The sequence below is a fragment of the Barbus barbus genome (assembly GCF_936440315.1).
Source record: "Barbus barbus genome assembly, chromosome: 7".
NCBI classification, from domain to species: domain Eukaryota; kingdom Metazoa; phylum Chordata; class Actinopteri; order Cypriniformes; family Cyprinidae; genus Barbus; species Barbus barbus.
Genome location: NC_136735.1, coordinates 34376804 through 34400373, shown reverse-complemented (window position 1 = coordinate 34400373; position 23570 = coordinate 34376804). Strand labels below are relative to the sequence as shown.

The 23570-nt window shown below is 37.0% G+C and overlaps 1 protein-coding gene across 1 annotated transcript in view; it reads right to left on the bottom strand.

Annotated features, from left to right (window-relative positions):
• Positions 1–23570, bottom strand: part of nrp2a (neuropilin 2a) — a 70231-nt gene continuing 46661 nt past the window's right edge. The window contains exons 11-17 of the mRNA XM_079421256.1: positions 19753–19836; positions 19111–19272; positions 14424–14683; positions 13450–13543; positions 11510–11542; positions 4169–4228; positions 1–2238 (exon numbers count right to left, since the gene is read on the bottom strand). Of these exons, the coding sequence (XP_079277382.1) occupies positions 1934–2238; positions 4169–4228; positions 11510–11542; positions 13450–13543; positions 14424–14683; positions 19111–19272; positions 19753–19836 (998 nt within the window). The 3' untranslated portion in view covers positions 1–1933. The remainder of the gene's footprint in view (positions 2239–4168; positions 4229–11509; positions 11543–13449; positions 13544–14423; positions 14684–19110; positions 19273–19752; positions 19837–23570) is intronic.

Sequence of the window (23570 nt, the reverse complement as noted above, 5' to 3'; positions counted from 1 at the left end):
TATGTTAACAATCCTTTATTAAATAATCATAATAACAATAATCATTATCATAAAAAGTACATTTTCTGTACAAAGTGTCCAAAGAGAGACTGGAATTCTACCCAGTGCTGTGATTCTCAAGTATTTTGAGTGTTTAAGACAGACGAACGCTCCAAAGCAGTCTTTTTCAGGTCCAGAGCCGAGGCTGGAACAGAGTAGCTCCAAGGCACTTGCAAAAGTCCAGGGGTCCAGTAGCAAGAGTCTTCAAGAAGATAAGAAGTACGTGTAAGGATCAAGCAGGGTTCAGTAAAAACATCTAGGCTCACCTATCAGTGCCTCAAAACTCCAGACTCATTACGTGTCTTATTATGCAGAGGTGTAGTGTGCTTTGGGTGCATTTATTTCTACCAACTCCAACAATGCGTTTTTGAGCATGTATGGGGGTAAGAAATCCCATCTGAGCAAGTAGGTAAAGATTTACAGCATCTGTCTTCCACCTTTTTCCAGTCTTTGAAAACCACAGGGGAGCAGATTTACAACCAAACCTGTCTCCTGTTAACATAAATCCTAAGCATGGAAACATAAAACTGAGTAAAAGAGAGAAAAATATCAATTGGGAATGAAACAGGGGAAAGAACTGCTGTATGATGTACATGTGAAAGCATTGGTGTTCCTCAAGCCTCCGTGTTAGGTCCTACATTGTTTGCACATAAACTAAAAGAACAACAACTGTAAAATGTTTTTTGTTTAGGTGAATTAGTGTTGGTCACCACTGACAGGTTTTGTAACACTCATCTAGGCATCTCAAAAAAGATTTCAAGAAAATATATTAAATATTTCTGTATACACTTTTTTTTACTTCAAATCAATCCAAATCTAAACTATTTTACCTCTTACAGACCCTTTAAACGTTAATTTTGTGGTGTAAAAATATCTGGTTGACCCAAGAGCCAAGATATACTGCACCAATAGATTTTAGTCTATTTTTTTAAATACAAGCAGTGGACCTGAACCTCTCTGAGCCAATAACTGTAACATTATTTAATGCCCAGAGTAAAAATAAGAGAAATTGCATTTCAAACCCATCCTTCAGTATCTGTCAGCCTTTCAACCCCTATTTCACATTATTTAATGCCTGTTTGCTAGCTCAAAGCTCACACATTAGCTTGTCAGTCTGTGTCTCCCAGGTACAGCAATCCTTAGGTTGCACTGACAAAATCCTCAGTCGTTTCAAACAAGTGTGGTGCCTTTTTTTTTCAAAACATAATCCACAAAACACACTTTGCCAAAAACTAAATCTAAGAACCCTCGAACTGTCTTACTTTTCCATTTCCAAACTGTCAGACTGACAGGAGAAACAAAATGGTTGGCTGAAAGCAATGGGTTGTAAACACACAATAATAATGACGTATTATCACCCTGGGCTACTGAACTTCTCTGCGAGGAAAAACAATAAAGCAACATTAAACCCATCAAAGCCTTTAAAAACAATGCACCACATCCTAGGCCACAAAATGTACTTTTGGGAATGATGGTGGGCAGACGTTTGCGGCTCTAAAGTTCAGCCACAGATCTCCCATTTTAAAAACTAGACCTCTTAGAAATCTAAACTGATATACTCTCATCTTTTTGGAATAGGAGAACATTGATATGTATCGACATTTATTTTGAGGCTGAGCCCTGGAAAGGGTTTCAATCCTTGTGGCACCAAACTCTCCACTTTTGATCCAGTAATCCAGTGAAAGACGAGGAAGTCATTGGCAGCAGCATTAGAGCTGAATAAGCACAACTGCTAGGAAAATAAGCTCCAGGAGAAGTTCAGTTTAGGAGCTCTCCAGCTGAGATGGACATGCATTCCAGGAATACTAAGAGATGAGGCTCGTCTCCTCAAAGAGTCAAATCAGGTTACTTTGAGGTCATTTTAGGATACTTGATATCTCCCCATCTGTTCTCCTCAAGCCTCGGAGCAGCAGCGCTGTTGGTTAAGCTTTACTTTATGCTTAATCCCATCATACAGCTCGAAATTGTAGTTCTCCAAAGTGGTGGATGAGCGTGACGTCAAGCCACCATACGAGCAGGTGCAGTAAAGAAGGAGGCCAGCGCACACGGCACCTAGAAGAACGCCTAGAGAGCTCATGACGATGATGGTCAGGAGAATGGGGTCCAGAGAATACAGCCAAGTGTTGTCCTTATCGACCACATGTGTCACCGGAGGCTCTGATGGTGTTTCGGCTGTGCTCCACTCTGGAAACTGGAAACCTACAACAACAAGAGGAAGGGAGAACACATAAAGAGGAAGTTCTTGACGATGAACTTTTGTTTTTGAACTTAATACAATGGTAATATCATGGTAATCTTTGAAAGAGGAAAGTGAAAAAGTGAAAGTGAAATGCGGCCAAGTACAGTGATTCATACTCGGAATTCGTGCTCTGCATTTACCCATCCAAAGTGCACACACACAGCAGTGAACACACACACACACACCCGGAGCAGTGGGCAGCCATTTATTAGTTGGGGTTCAGTGCTTTGCTCAAGGGCACCTCAGTCGTGGTATTGAGGGTGGAGAGAGTGCTGGACATTCACTCCTCCCACCTACAATTCCTGCCGGGCCGAGACTCGAACCCGCAGCCTTGGATTACGAGTCCGACTCTCTAACCTACTACTACTACCATGGTTTTGGTGTTAAGACCATGGTATTCTTTAAAAGAATGTCATGTCCCACAAAATATATTGTGATTGTATCAGATGGTATAGTAAAAAAAAAGTACTGTGTTGATACCATGGTACAGTGATAACATCTTATGGTAATACCATGGTACTTTGAGATATACCATGCTATTGAAATTCATGGACCACATTTTGTATGCTAAACCATGGAGCTTTCAAGAATACCACAGTATGGCACATGTTCAAGACACAATGGTAGTACCATATAAGTGAAAAAGGACAATGGTATTAGCATGTTTTATCATTAATAATTTGTTTAAAAAGTACTCTTTGACGTATTTTGGAGTAAATAGTGGTACTCCAAAGTACTTAAAAGAATACCATGGTATAACCTTGGTAAAATAATATAGTAATCAGTGCAATTACTGTACTTATACAACATATTTTTGTAAGAATGTTTTGTTCAAGACTACAGCCTTTGAAGGCTAAATATAAGTTTTTGTGTTTGTTTTCCCACACAGTATCCTATGGAGGAAGGTACTAACTAATGGCCTGGTCTGCCTGTGCCTTGCTAGCGGCTGCATTAGGCTTAATTAGGCTGCTTTTGTCAGCGAGCTGGTGCCAAAATTCGCACCAGCTGAGTTGCTTTTGCACTTTGACTGATATCTGTTGCATTTTGTTAAAGCTTTTGCACTTTTAGTTCCAACAAATGGCTTCTGAGGTGATTGACAGCTTGTGTAGAATGTAAGCTAAACACAGACTTTATTACATTGTATTAGAGTAGGGGGAAAATTAGAAAAAGATGGAAGACATCGATAAAGGAAGTCAGGGATAGTGAAAGAAAGACTGACGGAGGGGGGTGACAGTCTACAGGGATGAACAGATTTCGGTTGGGTAATTAACTCGTCCTTGACTTTTTTATTTATTTATTTAAGAGCCAAAACAAAGACATCTTTATGAGTTAGATGGATTCCAACTGTGCTGATAGCGGGAAGGGAAGGGCGGAAAGTCTGATAACCCGAGATTTTTTATTTTTTTTTGGCTTTTCTGCAGAAATGCGGGGTGAGGGTGATACGAGTATGAACAAACACGTACATACCCACACAAACACACTGTAGAATGTCAGCTCAACCCATACAAACATGCACAGATGCACCGTGGAGCTCCACAGTTTGTGGAAAAAAAATAATGGACTGGGAAGCAGCATTCACAACCCATTTAATTACATAATGTGGTGTATTTTCAAATAAACATTGATTTGACAGATAATGTGCATAGACAAATCATTCATAATTAGACCAGAAAAAATACATTATATAAGTAATTAGGGTGAATTCTGATTTCATGTTCACTTCAAATATGTCCCAACCATCTGTTTTTAACTAATCTCAAAACACTGAGGGGGGAAAAACAATAGATGACAGATTTCTCATTCCTGGTTCCATTTCTTTGAACTTGGTTAGAATAAACAGCCTGCCAGGAAGCAGTCATATATTGTATGTATGTAATAGTGGGAACTAACCTGCATTTATGTGGTCCTTCCCATTGAAGAGACGCCCATTTCCAGCAGCTATTTTTTTAACTGTGAACAGAAATGTAAACATTGTATTGAAATATATAATATGACACAAAAGAATGTGTTTTGTGGTCAAAAAGTGCTCAAAAATATTTATAATGATATATGTATTAAAGAATATAAGTGTGCATTCTTGAATGAACAAACTTCAGTACACAATAGGGCATTAGAATTATCTTCACATCATAGCATTTGATTATTACTTGCCAATTTACACTAATACCTACTATAATACAATAACTTGTAAAACAGAGTTTGTGCAACTCTAAGTGTTTGCATTCATGTACTTGTGTAAAGTGTTGGGCCTTGGATTGACAGAGATCTAAATAAGTATATTTTGAGACTTGAGGCTAAGTAATAAATTATTAAAGGGTCACAAGATATGTAACATAACTACAGAGTACAGAGAATAACATCATGTGACCTACATAATTACTAATTGAAGCACACCAGCATTTAAACATTAAGGGAACACACAAATATAGCAGCAGAAATAGGTCAATGTCTATTGTTACTGCTCTGATATAAATAGATATAAAAAGTGAGGATTAGAAAAATAAGATTTTATTGTCACATTTTAAAAGCAGGTTTTCAAGACACAAATTCATCAAGCAAAAATATTCTGTTCACATTCGCATTTTAAACAATTTACTAATTTCAAAGTTGAGGTATAGGCTGACCACAGTTAGAAGGTACTTTTATAAAGCAAAGTGCATTATCATCATCATCCTCATTATTATGATTAAATTCATAGTCTGTTTCAGAAGCATCACCACCACCTAAGTTAGCTTTGCGGTGCAATAAAAGGCCCATAACTTTCAAATGGCTTTATGGATCAGGTCGCTTTGTTCCGAAAATGTCTGAGTCAGAGCCCGCTGTGTCTAAAAGCAGAGGAATCAATGTGAGAGCTAGTGCACCACGGATGTGAAGGCGGTAGCCTGACTGGATCCATTGTGAGCGATCTATTCTACCCAATGCTGTCGACTGTTAGACAAACCCTGAGATGCCCGTGTCCAAAAGTACAGTTAGCATGAGTCATTCAGATCCGAGCAGACATCAGCAGGGTTGTGAACATCAACCTCAATCCTCCGCTCTTTGAAAAATAGACTGTTTTGCTTTATTAGAAGCTTCTCGGTTCGGTATACGTGATGCATTTAAGAGCCCGAGAAGAATGGCTGTTTGGCATCACGCCTCACTGGGTGACGTGTTGACGGCGTTCTCGAGAGAGCGCTCGCACTCATTAATGTGGTTTCCCGAGTTGATGGGAGACATGGGGCGGGAGACGGAACGCCTTTAGCAGCTTTAATAAATGGTATCTGGTCCATTAACTAATTAAAAAATATTAAGAGTGAAGAAAGAAGGGGGGACACGGTTTAGGGAAGAAAAGAGCGATAAAGTGGCTGCTTTAAAAGCACATTGCATCATGGTGCCAAAACATCTCTTACCACCTCACAGCAGGAAATGACATTAAAAATCCCCTCAGGAGCCAAGGGTCTTTATCCTTTTATTTCCATTTTGAACAGCTCTATACTTCTTATATTGACATGAAGACCTTTTGAAATGATTTTTTCTAGATCTTAAAGGCATAGTTCACATTAAAACGATAATTCGGTCGTCATTTACCCAAGTCGTTCAAAACCTGCATGCCTTTCTGTGAAATGTGAAAGACAAAAGGAAATGTTTACACTTTTACTATAAAATGAAAACACAAAAGGGGATGAACAGTGTAAAGGCCAAACTAATGCCATTTGGTGTCACTAATTTGCAACCTTATTTGATTATACGCTAATGCAAATGAGATTTGAGCAAATAATGACTATTTTTGTTCACATAAATCTATCCTATGGTTCTATACAAACTACATTTATGATATATGGTGAGGTCTTTTCACTTACATAAAGGTTCAGCATGAACATTTTTTAAAACATTTCCTTTTGTCTTACACAAAAGAAAGGAAGTCATAATATTGCAGTAAGTTTTAATTGTGGGGAGACCTATTCCTTTAAAATGGTTACCGCTTACCGGTAATACCTTGGAGTAGTATTTCAATACTATATGATAATCAAATGATTCTGCCTCAGTATGTTCGTGACACTCCCCTGTCCTAATACAGAACGGATTAATATAACCTATAAAACCGAATGACTCAATTCAGTAAATGATTCAACGTGGCTATGAAAAAGCATAAGGCAATCTTGGACAGCATTCACTGCTAATCACTCCCGAAGCTTCACGATGCTTCAGTGAACCAAAATTGCTACCATGTGTTGATATCTGCACAAGTTGTCTCCCACCCCAGCGCTCAGTGCTTCCTCATCGCATGGAGACAGAGAAAGGAAACAGCTGTCTTTGTTTATGGGACTTGTTTTTGGAGCCACCACACCAGCAAGCGTTAGCTCAGAATAACACACGCCAACACAGTTTTGGGTGATCTCTGGGAAAAAAATGTGAGAAATGCGAGATAGAAAGGAATAACCTAGATACTGCCACAGAGAACACAGAAACAAACACAAAACATGAAGACTCCCTTGCTTAATCCCTCTTTCCCATAATTCTCTTATCTCATTGGTGGTACCATCCCTTGATTTAAGTTGAACACATCGTTGATATAAATCCATGCCTAATAAAATGTTTAAAGTCAACATGAAAGAACATATGCAATGTATTTTAGTTCCACAATGAAAAACTGTTACATGCTCTTATTCAGTGAGAATTGATTGGATGGTGAAAAGTTGGTGTTTCATAGAAGGATTGCACATTCTTCCTGCCACTTTTGCTGAGGCTTTTTAATTGGGAAACTCAGTGTCAGTGTTTACTAGTCAAATCTGTTTTTGCTTGCAATTACTGAAGCACTCTTTATGTTATCAACAACCGCCGTTAATCTGTTTTGGTAAATATTGGCAAGGTTTTAGAAAGGCTGTATTACCTACAACCGCAGCTTAAAACAAGCGATATCAATAACATTAACCAATCGTTTGGATGGGATGTCAGTGGAAAAAGGAAACTCATTACACAAACATTTTTCTCTTTGCAATAACAATGCATCGATCAATTTTCTACAATAAGTCCGAGAAGATGTATTAATATACTCAATTTCGATTTCATGTTGACTTTAAAGGCAGTATTCATCATGACAGCATATGTTTATATCATCTTAGGTGGACTCTCCATTTATCAGACTAAACTCAAGTTGATTACATGCAGAAACCTTTTAAGCAATGCTTCGCCTTCCCTTATTACTAATTAAATCATGCTTGCATTGTATTCAAAAAGTGCTAAGAAGCACATTCTCAGTAATGTAGCCTCCGCCCGTATGCTTTAATTAATCTGAAAGCTTCATATTCTCTCTTTCACCAAAGGTCTGTTCCCATGTTCTGCTATAATAAGGTAAAGTACTCGTAATCAATCTCAGGAACTAGTCAAAGTGCAAACATTGTGGCATGTCCACAACAGCTCTGAGCTCGCCGATGTTCTGATCTTGTCCAATCACATTGATTTAACATAAGTACAGCACACTGGATCAAAGTCAGACCAGGATCAGCGATTGAAGTCCTCTTGGCTTGGCGTTCATCAAGAAGCTAGATACAGATTCGCTCTTGGAGAAGTTCCCTCCAGATGAGTACGAGTTGGCTAGATGTCGTAAACAAGCTGAGCACACTAGTAAGACAGGGTCGTCAGTATCCAAGAAAGAAAAGAACACGAACAGAACAAGGAAACAGAAAAAACGAAGTGTTAGGTTCATTTGGATGCATCCGAATCCAAGCATCTGAGAGCGTTTTTTGAGGTTCTCCTCCAACTCTTCAGTCTGAGATCTGCATTTGTCAAGGACTTCCTTCACGAAGTCAGCATTTGCAGACAAACCTCTAAACCTTTAGTCCAGGTGTTCACCAGTAGGAATTCCCATCGCCCTTCTCAACCCATACAGTCAACTTGGGCGTCACCCCAGCCCTGTGCATGCCGCCGTTCGGGTAATGTGCATTGTGGGGGCCGTAGTAGGCCATTGTGGGTTGGTTCCTCCTGGCCGTAAGATGGCGACAGCTAATGGCCATGACAATGACAATGAGCAGGAACAAGATGGCTCCTCCACCAGCCATTATGTAATACCAGTTGGGCAAAACGGGTGGTACTGACAGCGTATCTATTGTTGGCTCACTCTTGCCAGGTAGGGCTCCCCCTGGTGGAGAGATATACAAACTGTGAAACACGCCACACTACTGCTAGGTTCAAATGCAAACACACTAATGCCATGAAAGATGCTGTATTGATTGTTTCGGCATAAGCTTCATGCTCCATGTTTCACTGTTCGAAATTACCATGAAATAACCTCTTTCCAGTAGAGGAATAGTTGTTGAGGGATCCATGTTCGGTTTGCATAGAGGCATGTACAGTGAAACAATGGGAGTGAATGCAGTGCTGTTATGTAACGTGCTTTCAAATAGGCACCTGAGTCAGACTCCAAGCATGTTGCAAATAAAGACTGCCCTGCTCTAGTCCTGGGGAGTGGGAATGCCGTACTATAAATCGAACTGGATTTTTATTTTTTTTTTGCATGCAGGATTTTGGGACAAGTCTCTCTCCAGGACTACTCAAAGGGCAGGTGGATACATGACTACAAGTGCTGGTAGTTCTCCAAACCGTTATGTCTTAGGGGTACATTGGGGCTGCATTCAAAACAAGAGGCTGTTTTGCCAAGCAGAGGCACATGCATTCTGTTCTCCCTCAGTTTGGTCTTCTGGTTCTTGCAGAATGCTGACAGATAACTGATCACTGCAGGAGTTTGTAATAAGGCTGGGGAACATTGTCAGTACATCGTGATGCACCACTATATCAGAAATAGATCACAACTGAGATTGAGAAAGACCCAATGTGACTGTGTGAAAGACTGATAATGTGGAATAATCTTCAAATCTTCAATTTTGTCAAGCACGCCATGTTTTAAATTATTACAACATGCATTTATGTGTAACTTCCATCAATCTGACATTTATATTCAATTTTCTTTATCAGTAATTCAATTTAGTGGCTGAAAAGTGCAATAAACTTGTAACTTTGGAATCACATTGATGTTTTCAGTTTTAGTTTAGTTTTAGTTTGAAAATTTATAATGACCACTTTGATGATCACTGATTATTGTAAACTGAATAAGAACGTATATCAATGCACAAATAACTAACTAAAAAATAAAAAAATAAATGTAAAAAGTTAAATTAACATTGAAGTTAATAAATAAATAAACAGATAAATAAATAATAAAATAATGTTAAAAAGTAAATAAGATAATTTAATATAGGGAACTAAATTACAGATGCAATATCTTGGGGAAAAAGGTCACTATAGATTTATGGCTGAATATGCATGCATTCAGTTTGTAAGTTAAATTACAACCATTAAACCACCTAGTGTAACACTCCCAAGAATTTTCACACCCACCACAAAGCTACTGGTGAGTTCAGTTGCTCTTGAAAGCCAACGTGAAGCGCCGCATATTGACTTTTAATTGAAACAGCTTTGAGTAATTTCTGACACACTGAAAATAAAAACAACCCTACATCTCGACGAAAACAACCAAAATAGTAACAAATATTACAATCACACAACAAGCTTCTTGTCAGCTCTGCTTTGTCTATCTCACAGATTAGTAAGCACCATGTGAGAAGCGAACATTCGAGAAAAGAATGATACCAAAAAAAAAAAAAACAGTTCTCCAGGGACTCCAACGAGACTCTGATGCAATGCTGCCATCTGAGCAGAACCCGGCTCAGGCAGACATCTTGTTATGCTATATTCAGCCACGGAGCATGACTGAGCCACTCATTAGGGAGAGCGACTTGGCTCTTCCTGTGTCTTTTATTGACACTCATTTTACAAAAGAAAGTGGAGGTGCTAATATGCCGGTAGCTTGTTTGGGTATTCTTGCCAATGCAAGAATCCAAGTTTTTAAAAAATACAATTTTGTAATAAAAAGAAATGGAGTGCCAAATATAAAAACCATCACACTGCTTCGGTGTCCAGTGTTGGACTGCAGTCCATGTCTATGTGTCCATACACACTGACAAATACTCTGTTCTCGTGGGATCCTACACCTTTCTCAGAATTCCCATGCCTTTTCTAGTCGTTTGTAATTACAGATACGGATTTTTCTGTCAGGTACCAATTTTGAAATGAATGCATGCTATAAGCATACAGGTGACTGATTTTCTTCAATAGTTCTATGAAGAAGTAATTTATAGCTGTCCATGTTATGTCTAAAATACATTTTTGACACAAGGATCAGCAGAGTGCATGATCAGCTATTCATAAATGAAAATGTGCGTTTTAGAGTTCAAATGTCTTCAATAAAATAAAAACAGGCATGCATTTACATATGAATCTATGAACTATTCCTAGCATCATTTGCCATCCAATGAGTCATATAGGAGTCCCTTTAGCAGATATCCTATAGACTTTGAATATAGTTTCTCTAAAAATGCTTGGTAACATTTTAGTTTAGGGACCAGTTGTCACTATTAACTAGTTTCTTATTAGCATGCATATTACTAGCATATTGGCTGTTTATTAGTACTTATAAAGCACATACTAATGCCTCATATTTTAGACAGTATTTTAGATCCCTTAATCTTACCCTACTTAAACTTAACGTCTAACAATTAATATGTAGAAAATTAGGAGTTTATTGAGGCAGTAGTCATAGTTAATAGTTAAAAGTGAGAATTGGTCCGCAAATTAAAGTCTGACCAAATGGTTAAACCTTAAAATATTTCCAAGGTTTTCCATAGGAATGCATGGCTGAATGGAGAAGATGCCTCAAAAATAGACTGACAGGATAACCATCTGGTTTGGACTGCTATGAATAGTCAACAACATCAAACAATACAATACTGACACACCTCAATGATATTTGAGAGCTACGACAGAAGGCATCATGTTCAGCGAATAATGACTGGAATTTTTCATGCAAGAAAGAAAGTCATACAATTTTGAAGCGATATGAAGGTGAAGTTTCTGTTATTTCTGAGGAACTATTCCTTGAATGCCAAATTGTGGCAGATCTGCCTCATGACAGCCCATGTTTGAGCATCTTTCCCAACTGGGACCTTAAATACGTCAAAAACAGATTGGTCACCTCAAATAACCGACCCAACCCCAGGCTCCTCAAATCACTGCATAAATACTGCATGCTAGGAAGTAAAACGAACCCTAGATCATCGCTGTAAACAATAACTGCTGAGCAGGGCAGAGAGCAGGAAGTGCAAACATTCACACCCGAGGCAAAGAGTTTAAACTCACCGGTCATGTCTGGAGGGAACGCGGCAAAAGGCTCTAGACGAGGAAGAGAAAGAGAGAAAGACAAACAGAGCAAAATGTTCATCTGTATGGTAAGGTTAACCGTGGGGATCATCCATGCATTACTGTATCAGATGCTGATGACTCAGAAAACATGCACTGAATTTCATAAAATTATGAATAACCAACATCAGAGACCACAAAGGAAATCAAGATGGTTCGTGAAATATTTAACTCTCAAATCAGAAGAAAACTGGACCTGAGATTTTGTGGATTGTGGCATTATTTTCATGATAATTAACCCAAAAACTCTCATTATTGTCTCAAAGTTTATTTTGAGGGTTTTTTTAAATCATTATTCTCATTTATTAGAAATTGTATTATTGTTCTTTATTATCATTATTTCCATTATTTTCAAATATGAACAAGGCTATTATTATTACTACTACTACTACTAATAATAATAATAATCTGTTATGATTGTTATTCCCATTATTTATCCTTATTATTAATAATTTATTATAATACAAAAAAAATTAGTACCCTGTTTTTTCCAATTAAAACCTATATATATATATAAATATATACATTTACTAAGAACAAATACTACCATGATATTAAGTATCTATATTTGTAATCAAACAATCAAGTTTTTTTTTTTGACAAATTAATACAGGAATGTGTGTATCACAGTATGTATCACTTTTACTTTCACTGAATCATTTTAAATGGTCCTTCTGTTTGAATTTTTAAAAGTGTAAATATTCAATGAGGTGCTTAATGGTCATGAAAATAATGTAACAATGCAAAAAATCTTTACAGTCCTTGATTTTCTGGAATGAGTAATGACCTGGACATGTTCTTAACAGGTTTTGAGATTTACCCAGGTGCTGTTTCCATTTGCTATTATTAAAAGCATTTTTTCCTTTAGCTAAATTATATGTGCCGAACCCTTATTCAGTGTTCAGATAAGACATTTGATTCTCAGTTTGTTGGCACAGAAGCATGTTTTCAAGATGTTTTCATGTTGTGAAGGTTTTTTTGGGGGGAAGCGAACATGGAGGAACAGAGAAGATTGCTTGAATTCTTGAAACGCAAACAATTAGAAAAAGACGAGAAACTATCGTGGGGGACGGTGGCTTGGGGATCTCTTTTTGGCAGGAACTGCGAGTCCAACTGCACGGGTCGATAAGAACTCTCCCAGCATGCTTTGGGAAGAATCACAGCAGGCGCACGGTGGAACAGGAGCTCAGGAGGCTTCCGATTTTTGGATTCGAAATTAACCACCAAGTCCCGTAGCCTCGGAGCGAGCCAAGTGGCGACGCTGTGAGCCAAAAATGACTAAATCAGGGTTTCCAGTTATGGACTGGGAATCGTAGCAGCGGCGAGCACATGGTCACATTCTGATGTCTTTAAGACCATAAACCACAAAGCTTCTGTGCGAGATCCATCCTCAAAAAGCTCAGGCTATCAGCTAATTCCGTTAAAAATCTTTGTTTACAAACATGGAAGGAGAAGCGCAAAGGAAATAATGAAACATAGATTAGCATCGGGGCCCAGGGGCATTTGTGGCCTAGATTTGATTCTACATTTTGCATTTGATGGCAAACAACGAGCCGCAGTATTTTTTTGTGTGTATCCTCCTTTCATGTTAATAAATTCTATTTTGAGAAGCTCTTTGAGATACTGGCTGTGATGGCTACGGTTTGATCACAGTAAATAGAGAGGTTTATGGAGTGAGATTCTCAACGAATTATGGTGAAATGGTGGAACTGGAATATGTGCCGTCTGTAATGAAGAGATAAAGGTGGACTTCACAGGAAACCAGAAAGAGTGTGGCAGGGAGAAACATCTGGTAGAGGCTTTGGCTTAAATTGTTGCTATGAATGACAGCAAAAGAATAAAACCAATGATGGAAGAAAAGCTGAAACGTGCACACTTACGAGTACATTCCTCCAGTGGTGTGCTCACACTCATGTGGATGTTATCGATCCAGATGTGGCCTTTGGTACCCTCAAAATATCCTTCGATTACCACCTGTGTGATGAAATATGAGCACATAGTAAAATTTCACCATGATTTCTGACAGGCTGTCAAATAAACAACTAATGACGGTTCAAATGAGTAAAGATTTGGGCTGTCAATAGATTCAAGTAAATATCACGCTTGTGTGCTTTACAGTGACTTTAACTAATACATTTCTGTCACATTTTAAGCCACATGATGCATAAAGAAAATGAAGACCATTTTTGTAGTGTTACATTTTTTCAGTTTACTTTTTAGTTGTTTGAACTTCCATTATAATATGATTCTCATTAGATTCACATTTTGTACTGTTTTATAGATATAAAAAGTCATTATTATTATTATTATTATTATTTATGTATTTTATTACAATGATGGACAAATAGAATTTTGGATAAAAATACACAAAATAGACTTTTTCTTGTGAAATTGGGATGAAATGTATGCGATTGACTAGATTAATCTCACATTTTGAACACCACTATTACAGTTTATTTTGCTTTCTCAAGACTAAAACATATTTTCCTTATGATCTCAACTTAAGTTATTTTGCTTACAACAACAACAAATAAAGAGAAAATAAGAAAGAAAACCAGACCAGTGACATGATCTTCAAGGGAAAAGTTAGATGAACATGTCAGTTGACTAAAAACTAGTTTACTAGAAGCCTGGTGAAGAAAATTTCAACAGCAACATACTGTAAAAAATCAAAAGTCGACAAAACTTCAAAGTTTAAGGCAACCAGCTTCAGGATAAAATATCACAAAAGTTTTGTGCAAATCTATAATGAAAACCAGGCAAATTATATTGTAAGGTTTACCAACACTATTTACCATCTATTACATTTTTTATATAATCGCATTTTACTGTATATCTCGTCTACTCTGTTTACCTGAAATTCATTGGGAGATCGAGGTATGATGGTCCGTCCTTCTTTCCAGATGGGCTCCTGGTCTCCACGGAGGGACCAGAGCAGGGTTTCCTCTTGGTGTTTGTTCTGCAGCAGGACCCTCAGGGTTCCCTGATCTTCCAGCTGATAGGAGAACATCAGGCAGAGAGGTCCGGTGTCGGGATCCACACTGGGACTGAACAGCCGGGCTTTCTGGCCTTGCGTCTCAGGACTGGCCTCAATGTATAGGTAGTTGCCCAAACCTGAGAGAAGAAACACAGCAAAGCGTATCACACAGAGCAACAGATGAAAATGTTGCAGCCTTTTGGTTAGTCGCATGTAATCTTGTTTATTCCCCGCTGGGCAAAAAGTGCCATTCAGCACATGACATTTTAGCCGTCTGGTTTGTGTCACCACGGGTCCGACCTATCAAACAGCCAGTGAGCACTTCCTCAGCCCAAACTGTGTTTCCAAGCAACACGTTTCTCTTGTCCCGCCCCGTCTATACGCCATGCTGTGTGATTATACGGAAAAGTCAAGTGTGTCATTGTGGGAAAAGTCAAGCACTTCATCATTAGTATTAGTGTCGTTCGTGAGCGACGGTGGCCCACTAGGCTCTACTGTGGGCACTTTAGGTGACGGCAGGTGTCTGTTTGCTAAGCCGAGAGTGAAAGAGCGTTAAGTGGGAGCAAGGCACGACCCCCACAGTGAAGAAAGAGCGGAGAGACAGGTGCGCTCTCTTTTATCTCTCTATATATTTGTGAATAATCTTTCCAGACGTTTCAAGGTCAAAAGGATCTCGAAAAAAGCTCATGTCGTAGCGGCCCGGCATCTCTCTGAGCCGTCCGATTGGACGAGGAGGAGACATGTGACCTATTGGAGTCTTAAACATTTTGAGAACTGTCAGAAAGCGCCTATAACACCTTGCAGCTGTCGGCACGGCTTGTTAAGTCTTTCAGAGAGAGCATTTAAAATATTCCAAGGCAATGAATTTAAAATAGGTTTAGGATAACAATCCCCTTAACTTCACTGGGAATGCATATATGAGGAGATGTGAAGGGGTGGGGAGCGAATATCTTTCATTTATGTGAAAAAAAATCCCCTTTTTGATCGTAAGTACTATATTTATAAGGGGAAACGAATAATGATCTCTTGAAAGAGGCTTTAAGTACATGGAAGTCTATGCAAAAATCCGCCTGGAAGGCAGGTGAAAGACTGGAATACATGGTTGGAAATGCAGTTTTCCACAAGAATCTGTGCCTCTGAAGTCAATTAAAGATACTCAGATTCAACCCTTTGCCACACAGCAGCTGGAAAAGACTGAAATAAGGGCTTTTTTGAACTTCCAGAAAGGAGGCCTGGGAAATTGCAATGCCTCTTACACTTTTAAATGGTTTTGGAACAAAATAAACATTAAACAATATTGCTTAGTACCATCTACAACACATATATAATTACATGATATATGATGTACGCTACTGTTCAAAAGTTTGGGGATAGTAGAATTTTTTTTTTTTAAATAAAAGTTATACTTTTATTCAGCAAGGATGCATTTAATTGTTTAAAGGTGATAGTAAAGACAATAATAATGTTACAAAAAGATTTATCAAATAAATGTTGTTATTTTGTTCACAAAAAATATTACACAGCACTGCTGTTTATAATATGGATAATAATAATAATAATAATAAATTATTGATCAGCAAATTAAATTTCTAAAGGATCATGTGACAATAAATGACATTTCTACATAAATTATACATATACATAAATTATATTTCACAATATAACAGTTTTTTATGTATTTTGATCAAATAAATGCAGCCTTGCTGAGCGTAAGAGACTTCAAAAACATTTGAAAAATTTTACCGACCCCAAACTTTTAGGTAGTGTATAATTAAAAAATGCCGGAAATACCAAATCTATACAACATGAATGCAAACTAATGAAAAAAACTCTAAAATCTGACAGAATGAGCCACATTTGAAACTACTGTAAAACAGCCAAAATATGCAAACCAGTAGAAGTGACCTCACATCAACTGAATTCTATATTAATGTTTGGCAAACTTAGACAGCCTACAGTTATAGTACTATGCCAAAGAATTATTTATTGCATTTATTGTTAATAATTGATGTAATTATTTATTAAACAATACCATCCCAATCATATTGCTGTTGCTGCCTTTTTATAAAAGTTTATTTATAATAACATTTATAATACATGTCAGCACTTGACTCTTAAATGTGGTGAAATAACTGCAACACATGCCCTAAAGTGGCATATTGCTTCATTAAAGGCAATGTGAAATGGTAACCTATTTTACTTTCATAGTCTAATGAATTCCAGAATAAAACTAAATATTAATGAAGAAAATAATTAAAAATGTGGAATTAAGCCAAACTCGAAAACTACAAGGGAGGCTGAAGCAATGTTAAAAGCAATTGCATTACATCATTTCTTTCTTTCACAGTCATTCACCGCAAAGGTGTACTAGGAACATAAATCTTGCTTTCATATTGACAAATATGTAGTAATCTGCAGCCCACGGATTCCCAGCATTCAATCAAACAACGATTGTTTCGGCATTCCAAGATTATTTCTGTCTTCCCTGCCATGCATGCTTTGTTCCTGGTGCTTCTAATTGCGATGTGTCATGGGATAGAAACAGAGGGAGCGTGACAGTGTTCGGGAGGGAGAATGGAGGAGAGAAAGCATGCCGAGCATTCATCCTGTTTTCCTCTTCTAGATCTCATGCCAGTGGCTGACATGTGGAAAGCAGACCGCCGTGTACAGAGGGAATGAGGTCACGGGAGTTTACGAGAACACGTACTGAAGTTAGAAAACGAAAAGGCTGTTCTGGAAACAGTCAAGGTGCCTCTCCTCTGGGTGAGGTGTTAAAATGATTATGGGAAACTGATTCGAAGTCAGAATTAAGTCACATTACATGAAAAACAGGGCACAAGATACACTGCTGAGTTTACACTGGCATCGGTTTCTATGTGGGTCCCGGCTGGTTTATGCTGGTCAGTACTGGTTTTATGCAAGTCAAGATGTTCAATCCCCACACTTTGCCAACATGATCTTTTGTGGTAAAGCTGATTGAATATTGCCTTAAAAATAATGCTATAATTAAATAACAATGCTATATAATATATTTAACCAAATAAACAAAAAAGGGATCTATTAAGTAATTATAATTTATGTAAATATAATTATTAAATATATTTATTAGACATTTATAATATTTTAATATTATATTATATTATGTCTTTTTGTATAAAATGTGACCCTGGACCACAAAACCAGTCTTAAGTCGCTGGGGTATATTTGCCAATAATACACTGTATGGGTCAAAATTATAGATTTTTCTTTTATGCCAAAAATCATTAGGACATTAAGTAAAGATCGTATTCCATGAAAATATTTTGTAAATTTCCTACTGTAAATATTTCAAAACTGAATTTTTGATTAGTAATATGCATTGCTAAGAATTTCATTTGGACAACTTTAAAAGCGATTTTGAGAAAATTTGGATTTGTTTTTTTTTTGCACCCTCAGATTCCAGATTTTCAAATAGTTGTATCTCGGCCAAATATTGCCCTATCCTAACAAACCATACATCGATGGAACGCTTATTTATTCAGATCTCAGATGATGTATAAACCTCAGTTTTGAAAAATTGACCCTTACGACTGGTTTTGTGGTCCAGGATCACATGAGTAACTGTTGAACTGTTTGTGTTCTTTTATAATGTAATGTAATGTAGTGGTGGAGGTAACCATTTACATCTAATTACAATTGCCAGATTTCCAGTGTCCTACCTATAATAATTTTTTCTGTACACATAACAATCTTTAAAGCTAGTTTTCTAAGTTTCATACTCTAGAGAGTTTCACACTCTGGAGCAGAGCGCAATCCACCTGTCACTCAAATGTCCACGCCCTTAATTATGCAGAATTTTAAGGCTCAATATAATTTAAACGGATGAGTTATAAAAAAATGGACCCCCCCTCACAGTTGTCACGAAGGGCAAAATTAGCTATATAGACCAAAATAATTTTTTGAACCAGGCTGTAAACATGTTTTTTCTGCTGTAAAGTTTTTAAAGCATTTTAACATGGGGAGTCTATATTACCTATACTGCTCTGTATAGGTAATATAGTCTATACCCACTGCTCCGGGTGTGTGTTCACTGCTGTGTGTGTGCACGTTGGATGGGTTAAATGCAGAGCACGAATTCCAAGTATGGGTCACCATACTTGGCCGTATGTCACTTCACTTCACTTTACTTCACTTCACTTCACTATAGGATTGACTCCCTTTTGCGGCCAGCCTCTAGCGGCCAGTCAATGAATTGCAGTTTTAGTCATTTAGGCATTTCATTTGAGAATACTATCTCAACAGCCATTTATGAGCACTATTTAATTAATATTACATATTTACTAGCCTACTAAAAAGTCTAATAGCCAAATGATGCCAGAAAAAAAAAAGAATGCTGCATTAATTTTTGTAATGCGTTAAGCTGAAAAAAAAAATCACACAACATAATATAATATATGACATTTGTGTTGAAGATTGTTTTTTTAAGATTGCTTTGTGTTTCCAAGCATGAACACAGACTAGAGCCTACAGGCATGACAACCTCTGTATGCATGTGAATGTGTGTGTGTGTGTGTGTAATACTCACTGTTTGAACCCATGGAGAGATCTTGACTCTGACCCAAGGCGGTGCTTTTGCTGGAGCTGTGTAGCGCCCAGCTGAGGTCAGAATCCGGGTCAAGGGTCCAACCACACAATCCTTGCTCAAAATCACACAGTCCTTTGTGAGACGGCAGGGCAGCGCTGGTAACTGACAGATAGATTACATCAATTCATTCACATTAATATTCATCAACCCTGGCGGTTGGATGCTAACGGCACTTTAAACTAAACTTTTGACTTCAGCTGCATCAATGTGCAAAAATATAAAATATAACAAAAACTCTGCCAAAGAAGCCGTGGAAAATGTTGGTAGTATAACTTATGTTAAAGGGATATGGATATTTATTGAAAAAAAAAAGTGGTATAAAGTGCTTACAGGTCACATACACATATTTATGTTGTTCTGAAATGTACACAAGCACTTCACTTAAGCAAAGTTTCCCTTGTGAAAATACATTTGTGCATTATTGGTAGACTGATTAGATTCCATTTCACATATGCATGCAACAACAACCCAAATGTGGCAAATTTCTGGAGGTTTATTGTGTTTGTGAAATGTATTCATGCTTGAATTGTTTATTGTAAAAAAAAAAAAATGCATTCATTCTGTGCTTAAATCTAAACCAACCTGGACTGGGTTTCTGTGTTGTGCTGATTTCTACAGCGGAGGCTTGAGTTGGTTTTGATGTCTCTACAGCTGGTGTGGAGGTTTCTGCAGAGGAAACACATAATTAACAATCTTATCTTAACCCAGACCAGAATGCATTTCCATTCAAACAAATCTCTTTTTCTTTCCATTTCAAATGAGATTCCCTTTCATTTTAATTATGCAGCCAGCCATGAGTCAGATACTCATAAATTAAATCATAAAGCTCCAATCTCTGAATTTATGCCAGCGCAGAGGTGAACATAAACTATGTGCACAGTATGTGCAAAACTATAATTTTGTCCCCGTATAGGCTGCAGGTTTTTGCATCTGTCTTAAATGATGACATCAGACTGATGGATGGCGTTGCTTTAGGGAGAAATCCCAGACAAGCCATGGGGTGTTGAAGGAAAACAACACATATATACATACATGCATACTAATACACAGGACCTTCAATCCTTTAAGTGTAAAAAAAAAGTACATCTAGCACACAAACCGAACGGTCACTCACAGTAGTTTCTGCAAAGGAAGCGAATCGGTGCATACATTAATATTTTGAATTCATAAAAGGTGAGCCACAGCTGGTGATATTTGTCACTGTAATGCCATGGCCTTTTCTGAAGCAATTAGCCAGCTAATACCACTTCCTCTGCCCTATCGCTAACTGCCTCTGTCTCTACGCCATCCTCTTTCCCTCGGTCATTCTTTCATATGCCTCCGCACCTGCAGTCTCTGTCCATTTGTTTTTCTTTGTTTTCTGATTCAATTAGTGCAGGGATGACGGATAAATATCATCACCTGTGTGGGACTACACTCATGCCCGTGTACACACGTGTGCAAACACTCTGCACGCCTTGAAGATGCTCTGTCAGTGTTTAAAGGTTGCTGTGTGTCACGGTGTAATGATTCTGACCTTTCAGAGATGTGACAGTTGTGTCAGCACAACAGACAAGACAAATATAGGGAACGCTGTCACAAACCGCTGTACTTCTACCGTCACACTACAAGGCTGTTCTAAAAGGTAGGAAGCATAATTATGCATCCTTCTAAGTCAACGACAGCTTTGCATGTAGATTTCACTGCAAAAGTCTCATCATGAGCATGGCAGTGTTGTTTTTTGTATTATTTATATAGCCTACTATTATATAAATATATATTATATACTATTATAGTATGTATTAATAATCCGAAGTAGCTTTTTGTTATTTTTCCCAATTTTAATTTTAAGCTTAAGTGATTTTTTTGTAATTTTGTAGTTTTTGTCTTTTTAAAATATTTCTATTTAGCTTTATTATTTAATTAATTTATTTGTTATATAAATTTGTTTAGTTTGTATATATTATTATATACACACACATATATTAAGTTTAAGATTTCCATCTATTAATTTATTTTGATTACCAAAAATTATTTTCAATATTCTTCATAAATTAACGATAACAACACTATTGTACAGACTTTTTTTTCATATTTTTTAAATGATATGACTGAATTTTCTTTTTGTGTGTGTGCTTGTGTATATGTGTGTGTATATATAATAGCAAATTCATTGCATGAATTAACTTTTAAATTTAGTAGCCTTTAACATATTCTCAAATTTCAATCATTCAAATTTTAATAACTTTTTTAAACACAGTAAAAAAAAAACAAGTGCTTGTAATTTTCTGCCAGGACATCATCCTCTAAATTACAGTGATTTTGTTTAACTCAACACAACACGGTGCAATGTGTAATTCAAAATATGGATAAAACACCTGTGAAAAATCAATACAGAAAAATCCTTCATATTAACAGTACATTGAGCCCTATTTTTATAGTCATTTCCTAGAGTGAAGATTATTGCATTTTCAAAATGTCTGTGTATGTTATCCGTCTCTTTAAAGCATACGTGTAACTGTACACCTAACCTCAGGCTGCAGTTGCCTTAATGTGATTAAGACTAGCGGGAAGATCATTGCCTCCAGTGTGTGTGTGTGTGTGTGTGTGTGTGCATGTCTGAGTGCGCTGGAAGTAATGGGAAGTAAGGCAAAGAAATGAAAGCATATTATTGATAGCTGTAATCTGTCTTCCATCCATTCAATTCTGCTCCCCCTTTCTCAGCTCATATCCCATCATTCTCTTCTCTCTCGCTCTACTCTTGTCCTGTCATTTCTGCTTTCATCATATTCTCACCCTTTCTACAGGAAAGCTGTCACATCGTTCTCCAAAGACCCTGATTCAGCAAAAAATAATAAATCAATAATAAAAAATAGATATTTATAAATAAATAAATAAATAACAGAGCCTCAATTATGCATAAAGCTTTCCTGCATATTTCAGCCTGCCAATCACAGCTTGGCAAGGTGGCAGCGAGCAATAGTGCATCCTGGGAAAACAAATAGCTGCCGTTGGGGCCCCATAAGATTAATTTACCTCAGATTCATGCAATGTACTATATATTATATACATTTGATTGCTTCATGATGACCAAAGCATATAAAACCAGAGGAACTGAAAATATACTCATATGACGACATGGCTGAGATAAAATACAAAAAGATTGATTAATTATCAGATACTATTTTGACACAAGAATTAAATTACATTTTTTGAAGAATCAAGCAACCACACAGAACACTAGAAGTCACTGGGAGATTAAACCAAGCACATACTAAGTAACACAGTGTGGGCAGGTATATGTTTGCATTCACAACAACAGCTGTTCCGTGGGAAGAACATGTATAACATATGAGTTTGTGTGTGTGGGAGAGAGAACATGGGGAAAAGTGTAATGCGGTCTCTGATGAGAAACAGAAAGAGGAGGAGAAGTGAGAAGAACAGGACCAAAAGAAAAACATTTACACACTCCCTGAAAACAAATGGTGGGAAAGAGAGAAAGAAACTGACAAGAAAGCAAGAACGTTAAAACAAAAGAATGGAAGTGAAAGAGGTTGTGCTTCTTAAAGGGATAGTTCACCAAAAATGGCATTTCTATATTCATTTATTCACCTTTCTTATAAAAAATTAGACCTGAACTGAATGGATTTCCATACCTCACAATCTACACTGGAAAAATAAATGTGGAAAAGGATTTACCTTCAAACAATATCCACTCAGGAAATGCTATTAAATTTCATTTAATTAAACCAATATATATATATTTTATTTACAAAAATCAGTTTTAGAGTAAAAATTTCCATTTGCATCAATTCAATATGAGATCTATCCTTACTATGGTCTATACAAATAAATAAAATAAATAAATATATATGTGACCCTGGAGCACAATCCAGTCTTAAGTCGCTGAGGTATATTTGTAACTATAGCCAAAAATACATTGTATGGGTCAAAATTATCGATTTTTCTTTTATGCCAAAAATCATTAAGATATTAAGTAAAGATCCTGTTCCATGAAGATATTTTTTAAATTTCCTACCGTAAATATATAAAAACTTTATTTTTGATTAGTAATATGCATTGCTAAGGACTTAATTTGGACAACTTTAAAGGTGATTTTCTCAGTATTTTGATTTTTTTGCACCCTCAGATTCCAGATTTCAAAAGCCAAATATTGGCATATCCCAACAAACCATACATCAATGGAAAGCTTATTTATTCAGCTTTCAGATTATGCATAGATCTCAATTTAAAAAACAAAATTACCTTTATGACTGGTTTTGTGGTCCAGGGTCACATATATGAAGGTGTGTAGAACTATACATATATATATATTTAAATATATATATATATGCATGTTGAAGGTCTCTAGAATTTTGAGCATTTGGTTTTCGCACCTAAAAGTGGAGCATACTGTACAT